A 12786-nucleotide genomic window follows, 5' to 3' on the forward strand; every position below is an offset into this window, starting at 1 on the left:
TTTGTTTAGCACCATACTTCTAAGAGGCTGACCGAAGTTCTTAAAAATAATAAAAATTTTGTAATTACTTGTAGATTTCAAACCACCTTCATCCTAAAAGCTATTAATGATGATTCTTGTCACGTCGTTTACTTCTAACCAGTTTACCAATTACTACAACCCTGGTGTGTTTTGTCAGTTGATAAATTGCTGAAGAAGTTCCATCAGCTCATGGATGACATTACAGGTCTCTTGCTGAAGTTTTCCTGTGTTGTGTGTACATATTCATACAATTATAGATTCTCAAGAATTGTTCTACATGATGAGTTAGATGTTTATGAGCATTGCTTTCTGCAAACAGGGTTTAACTCTTCAACCTTTTGAAATTCATTTTGAATATGTTTTATTTCTAAAACATCATAGACTCGTAGAATTTTGCTGTTTTTGTTAGCATTTTTAGCTTGCATAAGTATCATAAGAACCAGTTTTCTGTTACTTTCTTGTTTTGTATTTCTTCTACAAACAGCTGTTAACATTTCTTTACTTTGTTTATGTAGGGCTTTTAAAAGTTACATAATTTGAAGGATGCAGGGGGAAGAATTTTTGAACACGTATTTAGGAAAATAAAAGGCTAGGGTTTGTTTTGTTTTCCTGACTTTCAATTTCATATCGAAGCTCCCTGTAGAGCTTGCTACAGTATACCATTCTTTTCTAATCAGCACAAGCTGCAAATTTACAGTTAGTGCTTTTAATGATGTGTCATTTTTTGTTGCTCAAGCAGAGCAAGATAAACTAAAATATGCAATAATAAATATAGTACTGTAGAGTATTCAGATATAGCAAAAACTACTCTGAAGGTATTAAATGTTATAGGCATGTTTATTAGTCTATAACTTTAAGGTTTTAGATGAAAAGTGTAAACTGAAATTATTTTTGATAATACCTTGAGATTTCTTCATTGCATCTAATTTTCTTGAGAAACAAGATCAAAGTTTCTTCTGAAAAGGTTATCATAACAAGCTTTATCTCTCTATAGAAAATTTTACCAAACGAAGTGCAAATAGAGAATCAGAATCACTCAATCACTTAGGTTGGAGAAGACCTCTAAGATCATCAACTGTTAACTTAGCACTACCAAGTTTTCAAGTAAGCCATGTCCCACATCTTCATGTCTTTTGAATACCTCCAGGAATGGTGCCTCAACGAATTCCCTGGGCAGCCTGTTAAAATGCTTCACAGCCCTTTCAGTGAAGAAATTTTCCTAATATCCATCTTAAATGTCCTCTGCCTCAACTTGAGGCCATTTCCTTTTGTCCTATCACTTGTTGACTGGGAGAAGAGACTGCCTCACTACAACCTCCTTTCAGGTAGTTGTAGAGAGTAGTATTATTTCCCCTGAGCCTCCTTTTCTCCAGACTAAGCAACCCCAGCTCTCTCAGACTCTCCATATAAGACTTGTTCTCTAGACTCTTCACGGGCTTCATTGCTGTTCTTTAGACACACTCCAGCACCTTGATGCCCTTATACTGAGGGGCCCCAAACTGAACACAGTATTTGAGGTGCAGCCTCACCAGAGCTGAGTACAGGGGAACAATCACTTCCCTGGGCCTGCTGGCCACACTATTCCTGATACAAGCCAGGATGCCGTTGGCCTTCTTGGCCACCTGAGCTCATATTCAGCTGGCTCATATTCAGCTGACTATTCAGCTGAGTATTGACCAATACCCCCAGCACAGAGCAAAAATTGCTGCTGCTTGGAAGTCACGTGGAATATTGAAACTATATGATGGAAAAAAGAGTGATTTTAAGTTTAAAAACTGCAACTAATGCTTTTCTAACAAAATAGCAATATGGCCTGCACTGGTTGTCTTAGAGTTGGCTTCATGTGTGCATCCACTCCTGAAGATCCCGTGTTGGATGAATTGCCATCTAAACACACATCTGTTTTTGGTAGTCCATAAAGTTGAAATAAATAAATCATGAGGAGAGAAAAAGAGTATTGGAAATACTTCTGACTTACTGTGTACAGTCTCGCAAATTTAGACCATTATTAAAGTTTTTCTCATGTCATAATTTTTAACTAGCAGCCTTCCCCCTAGATGTAGTGCATACTGGTGAAATGAAACTTCCCTGCCTGTTTTCTCAAGAATACTTACACCTCATAAGCAGCTGGGGCTTCAATTGATTCACACCATGGCCTGACTCTGTGTCCCCACGTTGTGTTTGCTGAACGTATGGCTCAGTTTCCAATGTATTGACATCTTGCAATTTATCTGCTTCTCATGTTGTCTACAAGGGACATGTTACCAGTGAGTTTATGTTGTAAAGACTTAGAAACAAGAACACAAGTTGAAAACTCAAAACTTAGATTTACACTACAATATCTTGCCTTGTTTTTAGCTATGAAGTATCACGTTTTCTAAACTACTTAAAATTTGTTGACTGCACATAGATTTTATTTTTTTAACAACTTGTCTAAGACTATTGTTCATAATGGAGGACCTAATAGCGGGCCTGGGTGAGAGCTGGAACTTGGGATGTGTTTTGACTTTGACAGTGAGTTAGTCATAACCACAACAGCTCCACAGCTGGCTTTGCCTTTATTCAGAGCTTTCACGTATACTGTGTTTCCCTAGCTTATTGAGGATATGAGACTGCCAGATGCTTTGCTGACATCAAGATACAACATCTGCTGTTCCTTTCCTATTGACTAAGCTGTATTGGCAATTAATGACATGTTTGCTTATTTTCTTCAGGTACTTACAAGTTCTTTTTTTCAGTACCAAGTGAAGAAGCAATGATTGTTTAACTTCTTTTCTTGCCACCTTTGAAGATGAGCACTATGTTTATCTGCCCTGTTTCACAGATTTTTATCTATCTCAGATGAGCTTGCACAAATAAGTATAACTATGTCCTGAAGCGTGCTTTCTCTCTAGATAAGACACAAGATTCTTTTGACCCAGGTGTTTTATCAAAGTACCTGCTAACCCAGGCTTTCCAGTTCAGGTGCGAGCTTGGACTGTGCTGTAACTGGTGTCAGCTGCCACCTGAGTGAAGACAGGGGAGGGGGAAAAGACACAGGATAATTTAAGTGCATGTCGTCTATTAGTAACTTTCCCTTTATAGTAATGCAACACTTCTCTGGGATGTCTTACTAGCAGTGTTATTTTTTTGTAATTTTTACTATCCCTTCCTATCTGTCTACCTATCTGTATACCCATATAAATTTTGTGCTTATATTTCTTTATTCCAGTGTATTTGTGCTGGTTTTTATTCTTGTATTCAGTTCTACTTTAAGGTTTCTTCCGAGTTTCAGGTCACTGTAAACCTCTTGATATTGTCTAGCTAGCTTTTTTACTCTTCTTTCTGTATTTCCTCTGCAGTGAGGTTGTATATTTTGTGTTTGTACCTTCTAATACAATTTAGTATTCCTGAAGCTGCTGCTTTTATTTTGCTATTCTACCGTGTTTCCTGTGTTAGGACCATAAATATTTTTGCTGTTACCTTCTTAATCTTGTTTGGTAGAAGAAAATCTAGGAGAGCTTCCTCTCAATTTACTTTCTCTGTCTTAGGTATCTTATGTGCACTGCATTTCAAAAACTTGTTGGTCAGTTTGTGTCCCACTGAATTTTTCATGCCTCTTGACTTCTGTCTTACATTTTTACACATTAAGAGCAAATTATATGCTGTCTTGAAACTGGAACTCTATTTGATCTTTCACTGAAACTGTCACCAAACAGCTTGTGAGCACCACAGTCTTCCACTGGCTGTACCTGACAGACACAGGAAATTGAAATAGTGAGGGAATAAAGCTTTCATGTCTTTAAAGTACTGCTTGGTAACACCCCACAACCCTTTGCTTAATGGCTGCTTTCTTGTTTAGTAAGAATAGTAGATGATCATAATGGTTTATATTACAGAAGATTACTGTGAAATATTTCTTGCCTAGTATTTCAGTCAGTCATGTTTTTTAGACTGACTCGGTGTTATGTAAAGATACATGATTTTGATTCTTTTATTTTTCTTGGTTTTCTTAAACAAAAGCTATGTTCTGCTGTACAGTATAGGATGACCCAGTACACATGACACAGCAGCAAGACCCAGTGTGAGAATTCTGGTAGTTGTGGTAGAGCATCTCTTTTGACCTCTGCTTGAGGGGTACACTCCTACCACGTTTAGTTGCTTTTTTGATATCCTAGGTTGGCATTAGTAGGTCAAAACAAGAAATAGGTGAGTAAGGATCTTGGCAAATAAGCAAAGCACAGTGTAAATATCACTGGAATAAGAGTTAAAAAAAAAAAAAAAAAAAAAAAAAAAAAAAGGAGAGGACTTGCATAACTTCTTACCAGATTTAATGGCATTTCTTATATACATAATATAGTAGCATAATATATATTATAGTACATATATAGTACATAATATATGCTTATATACATAATATAGTAGCTGTTCTCTATCCACCCGATAAATATCTTGAGGAGCTCTTAAATCTGCTTATCTCAACGTCCTTTATTTTTGCTCATCTGGTTATAACAGAAAAGTTAATTTCAGTATTCTCAATACACTGGATCGTATTTAAGCTTTCAAAAACACTGAGAATTTCCTTAGGAAGACTGTTGCCTCACTATAAGGTAGTACTGTGGTTCACTGTAGTTGTATTTTTTTTCTCATCATTTTTATAAATTTGAGAATTATTTTAATGCTGATTTTGGCTTTGCTTTGGGACAAGTTTAATCTACTTCAACAAAAAGTGTAGCTGGATAAAAAGGCTGAGCTCCCATTTCTCTTTTCTGTGTTATTCTTTTGAGGAGTGTATATAACACGGTTCCTCTGTAAGCTTGTTCAGAGTGGAGATAGTTTTATGCATATTAAAGCAATGCAGAAAATTTGAAGATACTCCGGAGAATTGAATAGGTGCTTATTTGTGCATGTTCTAATAATTAAAGTTAACTTTTTTTTTTTTTTTTTAATTAGAATCAATCCTGATAAGCTTACAGACATCCAAAAGAGGCTGCAAGCTTTCTTAGCCCAAGATCAGGAGTTAAAAGAGAAAGCTCAAAGGGTAAGTGCTCATCTGCTGTACCTACGGTTCTTGAGGTATGCTAATTGAATAGAACTGCTGCTGGAATAATTGACCTGCTGATATGTGCCTTAGCAGCAGTGTTTGGAACTGTTCTTCTAAATTGTTCTGATATTTAAAGTACGGCATCAGTAGAAAGAACAATTATGTTTTAGCAAGTGCTGGTAAGCGTGTCTGTGTGGCCTAGGTGAGTTGATTCTGAACATGGGCTCATGACGCTAATGTCTGCAGAGCCATCCTGACTTACTGCTATTGTGCCATAGTTAAGGCATAGGTGGGAACATATTATTTTAGAGTTTGGGGTATAAAAGTAATTTTTGATTTAGTAGTCACAGAATGGACGAGGTTGGAAGGAGCCTCTGAAGATCATCTAGTCCAAAAGATCTAGAGATCATCTAGACACTGCTGCTCAGCTGTTTGAGGGTTCTTTTTTGGTTTGTTTGTTTGGTTGTTGTTATTATTTTGCTCAAGTCTTTCCTAGATGTCGAAGTTGTGAACCTGTGGAGGTTGCCAGTACAGGCTGGGACCAACAGGCTGTAAAGCAGCTTTGCAGAAAATGACCCTGGGCAGGCGGTTGAACTTGAGACAACAATGTGCCCTTGAAGCAAAGAAGGTCGATCAGGTTTTGGGCTGTGTTAGGCAGAGTATTGCCAGCAGGTTGAGGGAGGTGCTTCTTCCCTTCTTCTTGGCCCTGGTGAAGTGCTTGGGTTTGATCCTGGGCTTCCAGTTCAAGAGGGACGTGTGTGTACTGGGGCAAGACCAACGGAGTGCCACAAAGATGATTAAAGGCTTGGAGTATGTATTGTACTAGGAGAGAACTACAGAGAAGATGGAGCTGAAGTCTTCTGAATGGTGCCTAGTGACGGGGGGAGGCAATGGATGCAAATTGGAGAAAATGTGAGAAAAAACTTTTACTGTCAGGGTGGTTGAACACTTCAACAGGTTACCCAGAGAGACTGCAGTCTCCAGAGATACTCAAAACTGAATGTGTTTCTGAGCAGCCTGTTGTAGCTGACCCTGTTTTGGGCAGTGTTTTGGACTAGGTGATCGCCAGAGGTTTCTTTCAACTTCAACTAAACTTTGATTCTGTAAAGCATGAAGCTTTTAATTCAGTACAACTTTGTATTTTTTATTGTGTATCCTCAGTGACACGATGGAGAACAGGATGGTGCATGTACCTTTTTGCAGTTCAGTAACAGTTTGATTGAAGGGGATGGGTAAATTGGTAGTTGTTCCTGAGAGGACTTGTCCTTGGGAGCTGATACAGAACATTATTATTGATAGTGTTGTTGCTGTTGCAATTATTCCAAAATGTTACTGGGAAGTAATAGATTTCATTCCTTGGCTTAAAAAGTTAGAAATATGAAATCAGGTTGGTCTCATGTGCCTAATTTCTTAATCAATTTCCAATAGTATATCTCCTGAATATATAGGACAGTTTGTCCAATCATGGCTGTAAAATCCCTATCATTGAATTGATTAAGAGATATTTACTTTCATTTGGATTTTAATGTGAAGCAAAATTGCTTAGAATTGCTCTTCCAAGTAAGATAGAGAAGTGTGTGACTGGTGTTTCTTTGCTGTGCTGATTAATATTGGGAGACTTCAAAAAAAGTATGTGAATTTTATCAAAAAATTTAGCAGGTTTGGGGAACGTAGAAAAACTTCCTGGAATAGAACGAGCTGGTGATCGAAGGCCAAGTTACCGGAAATCTGAAAATGCCAAATTTTGAGAAGTACAAGGGCTATCCAAGGGAAAGGTCATAGAAATTCTGGATTAGTGTAGGTAACTAATTGTCTCACCTAGCATGAGGATAGATAACACCTGAAAATATTGTGGTGAACTGGAGTGGTAGAATAAAATGAGAAGCAGGTTGGGAATGTTTAGAGAGGGTTGTAGCCTGTCTGCTGAATTGGGATGTAAAATGAAGCAAGTTGGAGTATTTAAAACTCCTAGAGTGAGGTTGTAGCATGTGGACTGAAGTGTAAGGTTCATCATGACATTATGCAGGCCAGATGCACTGGTGACATGCTGTGATCATCTGCAACTGCCACAGGAAGCTGCAGTTACACAAATTACATCAGAATTGGCAGAGCAGCTGGCAGGGGGCGGATGAGAGTAGGAGGGAGCCAGCGTTATCTTACTTGGAATGAAAATACTAACAAACCTTTCAGTTTTTGGTGTTGGCTTTTTAAGATTACTTAAAAGGAAGAGAGAGAGATTTCTGAATTGAGAAAAGAAAACAATGATAAAGTTTCAAAATAACATAAGAAGAAAATCAAACATGGGCTGTCTGTCAAACTTACAGATAAAATCTTCAACTAATTTTGAAAATTATAAATTTTATTTAATTAGCATTTTAAGCTATTTTTGTTGCAATTTTTTGCTTATGAGTATTGGTGCAGTGACATCTTTCAGGCAAACTATATACAATCAGTTTTTGAAAATGCTAAAATATGGTCAAGTGGTTTGTCATAGATGGAGTTTGGCTCTCCTTAATAAGATCTGGGTGTTCAGACATACTCTGCTAATGTCTTCCAGTACATATCACTGTGAATATAGTACATATAGTATATATCAATGTGAACAAAACAATAACGCAGCTGAAATCTTGATCTCAGGTTCTTGTTTGGAAAGCTGGTTTTGTCAAAGGCTTGGGTGTTGTGCTGTCTAACTAGCCTGCCTGTTGCAAGCTGCTAAATTCTCGACATATTGTGAGAAATAAGTTCCCTACTGGAATACCAGGATGGATCAGACAGCAGTGCAACAGCTATGCACAGAGGTTTGGGTAGGATATAGTTCAGCATGTTCAAGGCATGAGATCTGAGTGATTGCATCTTGCATTTTGGATGTCAAAAATGAAAACCCTGTTTGGGAAGCATTTTTATAAGGGAGGGAATTAATGTGTTGGTTTGTTTGTTCTGCTTATATTTATGTCTGAAGAGAATTAAGATTTGGTGGCCACAGCTTCTTTATTTACTTCAAGATGCTTTTATTTTATAAAAGAAAATTCTTGGTTACTAAATGGCTTAAGGAATTTCATGGTTCGTTACATAGGACTTGACTTCTCTGCTGTTGATTGGAAAGAGAGGGTGTATCACATTTGGGCTCCTCTGAAACCTCCACAGTTCTCATGGACTGATGCTGCCTACTGGCATTCTTTGTAATTTTAATAATTAATAAGCCAATTCATCCAGTTCTGGAAAAGAGTTTAAAAAATAAAGTATTTTTCTTGCTAACTTGAACATTTCTGTGTAGGGGGAGACTTGGACACCAAAGTGATGCCTCTCCATTAAATTCTTCATCTCTCCCAGAGGGACTTGCAGGGTGTTCTGGTAACATAATTAGTTATGGCTTGAGATTCCAGTCAAGCCCTGTTAACTTTGAATTCTGTCAAAACAACACATAAATTGATTTTTTTTATTATTGCTTAAAACAATTATTCAAGAAACACATCAATAAATTAAAACTGCAAATGTAGCAAATTAGTATAGATTGTTGCCGTAGCTGTTTCTAGTCTGAATCATTCTGGGGGCCTCTAGATGCTACTGTGGTAGAGCTGTAAGGTCTTTCTGGTGCTCAGCATTAATGGTATGCATAAGGGTATAAATTAATTAATGTGATTTTTTTGTAACCTTCAGTTATAATAAAAACAAACAAACAAGAAAGTGATATCACAACAGCAGAAATAGAAGTAGGTAATAAAAACAAAACAAAACAAAACAAAAAACTAAAATGATAAAGGAGAAGGAATAGAGTTCAGACTGATGAAATTTATCTTCCTCAGCTCTCTGGTCTGTATGCAGAGGAGTGACCAAGTCCTAGGAGAATTGAATAAAATCCCAAGGAGTTGACAATATTTTAGAAGGAGCTTGAAGTAAAGACACTGAAATCAAATCAGAATTCAGATTAAGTTGCTGCAGTTTTGAAGAAGCCATTTACTTTTTCTGTACTTCATTTCTCTTCTTTGAAAGTAGAACTTCTCTTCCATACTATATGTAATTTTCTGTTTTGGATGAGAGCTTTTGGGGTGGGGAATATCTCATGTTGGAAGTGTTCATAGTGTCTGAAATAGCAAGTGAGGTCAGCTGAAGACTTTAATCATTATATTAATACTAAATGATCTTTGAAGCCTCTTATCTTAATGAGATGAACTTTTCTTTGAAGGTAGAGCAATTCCAGCCTGAATCATGTCTGTGACAAACTTGAAAAAGGATGGTGCAACTCGCAGTTAGTAATTTAAAGTGAGAAAACAAGTTTTTTATTCCACACCTTAGTCTTGGTACCAGATGAAATGGGTTGTGCTAAAATCTTCCACGTCTAAAGTTAATTGAAAGAGATAATCAGATCAGGAAGTTACCTGAAAACTTAGCATTTGAAAAAAAAAAACAAGTAAAAACGTCTCTAACAAGGCTTTGGGCAGCTTGAAAAGCATTTCTCTTAGCTCTGCGCACAAGTTCTTATTTCACCTTGCCAAGGGAAAGAAGAATGACTTCGTGGCAGTGCTTAATCTACAGACGCACCCTTTTCACCTTTGGAAATAGTTTCGCTTTAGAATTTCAAGAACCCCCATAAAAGATTGGTGCCTCAACTATTGTTCTTCTCCTGTATTTCAGGGTAACAAGAAATAGACTTTTTTTTTTTTTTTTTTTTTTTTTTCTAATTCTCCTTGAATTGCAGAGACAAAAGTTTTCTCTGAGAGGTGTCTGTACGTGGCAGAACAAGGGTGTGATTGTGATAGACCTGAATATAACCAGAGTAGCTTCACTGGCTGCTGTTTCTAGCGCTTATTGGTTTAAGCGTGATGGCAGGAGTTTTGGCATGTATCAGAAATTAGATTGCAAATGATAGTCCAAGGATTTTTGCTAATACTTAAGATATTGCATTATATTATGCTGCACTGCTGCTATTATTTTGGGTAGTTCAATTTTGTTGTGTAGATACCCCCAAGTGCTTTGTGAACAGTTCTGATGCTGAACCTTTTAAATGGGGGATGATAAATGTTTGCTGTTACTGGCGTGTTTCTTTGGATTGGTATCTCACTAGTCAAGACTCTCCTAAGGCAAATTTACTGTATTATCTAAAGTATTTAGTTTATAAACGCAGATAACTTTTTTTTCTACTTTTTTGGATTATTCCTAGAAGTGGGATAAAAGCCATAGTTGTCACAAACACCAGCATCAGAAATGTTCTGCCATCCATTTTTAGAGAGTTGGAAATCGTTTTGCACTCACAAAATTTTCAGCATGTTTTTCTATTGGAATAAAATAACCTGTGCTGCTTTTACAACTCAGTATTTACATAAGAACTGGTAAACCCACTGAGTTTTTGAAGTTTTCCTGCCTCTGTGTGTGAACTTAGGAATTTGGAGCTTTTCTGGTACTGGATGGTGACAAGCAGCCATGGAAAGGAAAGACAAACCTTTGGAGCTGAGCAGAACATATTTTAATAGGTTTCTATTGAAGTTTAATGTACAGAACTATGAACTAATACATGAGGGTCAAAGTTCTTAAGTTGTGACTGGGTAAATGACAGTCTCCTTTCTTTTGGTGCTTTGAATGCTCCGTATGTTTGGATAGCATTACAAGGGTGGGTTTTTGTCTGTTATTTTACAACAGCATTGGGACATCAGATTAAGATTACTGAAAAATGCTTGCATTAGTGATATGAACTATTCCAAGTTCTTGCTTAATAGACTTAAAGAATTGCTTTTTAGATAGGGGGTGGAGAGAGAAGATATTATACTGTTGTGTGTCTGACCACAAGAGGCCATCCCCAAATTCTGTTAGTGTGTAAGTAAAGCAACAGATGGCTGATTTCAAGTCTTTAAACTGGTGTCCCAAAACAAAAACAACAGAATACTGCCTTGGAATAAACAATACAATTTACTGAATAACAAATGTTAACGAACATCAAGAACATCACCTACATTTGCAGCAAAAGAAGTGCTGTGCAATTTTACAAAGCAATTTTTTTTTTTCTCTTCAGTTTGAATAGGAATAAGCTGTAAATCTATCCAGTACTATCAGTGGTGATAGAATACTAATTTTAAGAAATGAACTGATGATAGGCAGAAATATACTATGTAAAAAAAACAACGATGAGAAGCTGAATAATAAAGGAATAATAGGAATCACTCCTTTTGAGAAGGGTGGAGGAAAAATATAACACAGGATTAAGTTGTTCTGTTACAGATTGGTTCCAGTTTTCCTGGTGAATGTCAGGCATTAATTAAAATTTCAAGCTTGGACTCATATTAGTGAATGTTGGTCAGCTGAGCTGCATTCATTGACTGCATGTGTATGTTTAGCTGGTGGCAAAAGCAAGGGGATATGAATTATCCTGGGCTACAGTGAAAGACAGCTACATTGAGCTGAATCACTTTCTGTTTGCCAGTGGCTGCAATTAAGTCCAGACACCTCAGATTGATAGCAACATACTCAGACTCTTGCTTCCATGTGATTCAGGTGTCAGAATAGCGTAACAGCATCTAGAAGATCTGGGAGGGTAAATATCAGTTTTTCCTTCTTGACTAATTTGCCATGTTTACTTTCTAGTGGAAATATGACAACATTCTACTGGCAAATTAAGCCAATTAATGTGCTTTAATGAAATACCCGAATATCTGAAGTTGTATCACTTCTGTAGTACTGTTAAATTTGGGGCTGTCAGTAGTGGGTAAAAGAATTTCACTTTGAAATTAGCTTCAGACAAGCTTATAGTGGAGATCTATTTGTATTTAGAACAACAATGTAATGTTTATTTCATGTGTTGGTAAATGAATGGATAGTTTCTTTCTTTTTTTAAATACTTTTATTTTCCTTTCAGTGTTTTGTATCCTACTTGCGTTCCGTTTACTTGATGAAGAATAAGGAAGTATTTGATGTTTTCAAATTGCCTCTAGCAGAATATGCTCTGTAAGTATGACAAAAAACATAGCACAGAAGGTGAAAAGTATATAACAAGTAGTTTAGCAGCGTACGATAACTTTAAAAAGCTTTTTTTGACTGTTAACATACAAATTTGTAAAGTTTCTTATATTTACATTTTCATGTTTACACTGTGCTTTTGCATATTTTAAAAGACATTTTGAATAGAAATTATGTGTAAAAACAGTATACGTCTACAAATAGAAATAATTCTTACAGCAGAAGATACAATAAAAGACAGAAGTTGTGAAGTAAAAGGATAGAGAACAATATAATTCTTGTTCAGGTTCACCCTCTAACCTTGTAGCTAAATGCTGACTTGTTTAGCGTAGTATTTAAAACGAAATTGGATTATGTGAAAATGTTATTTTGCAGTCTCATTTTGAGTGTGAAAGGGACATTGTTCCCTGGATGTAAATTACTTTTCAAAAGATGCTCTGGGCTTGGTAGAGATGTAATATGTCTGCACTGGTCTGAATAGCATCTATTTTATCATGTCTGGTTTTGTACATATATGTGATCTCTTCAAAATTTTCTAGGGGAAGGAAATTAATTCTGACAGGTTGACTTTAAAGATGACAACCGTCTGAGATTGTTTTAAAATGTGAAGCTTTAGAACAATCTCAGGGGACACAGGGTAGTCAGAAGGGAGCAGGAAGGTGCTCAAAGATGCATGATAAATTAATTTTACATGTCTCTGGAATTTCATACAGAGAAGACTTAAGTCCTCAAAATTGTCAGCACGTGGCTTAATGAACTAAAATGTGACAAATTACTAGACTGTAGAACACCTGGTC

The 12786-nt window shown here is 36.6% G+C and overlaps 1 protein-coding gene across 1 annotated transcript in view; it reads left to right on the forward strand.

Moving 5' to 3' along the window:
- Positions 1-12786, forward strand: part of DDX10 (DEAD-box helicase 10) — a 183823-nt gene that overhangs the window by 32561 nt on the left and 138476 nt on the right. Inside the window, exons 11-12 of the mRNA XM_084505482.1 lie at positions 4954-5041; positions 11889-11977. Of these exons, the coding sequence (XP_084361608.1) occupies positions 4954-5041; positions 11889-11977 (177 nt within the window). The remainder of the gene's footprint in view (positions 1-4953; positions 5042-11888; positions 11978-12786) is intronic.

Source organism: Aythya ferina (genome assembly GCF_964211825.1).
Source record: "Aythya ferina genome assembly, chromosome: 1".
Lineage (NCBI taxonomy): Eukaryota > Metazoa > Chordata > Aves > Anseriformes > Anatidae > Aythya > Aythya ferina.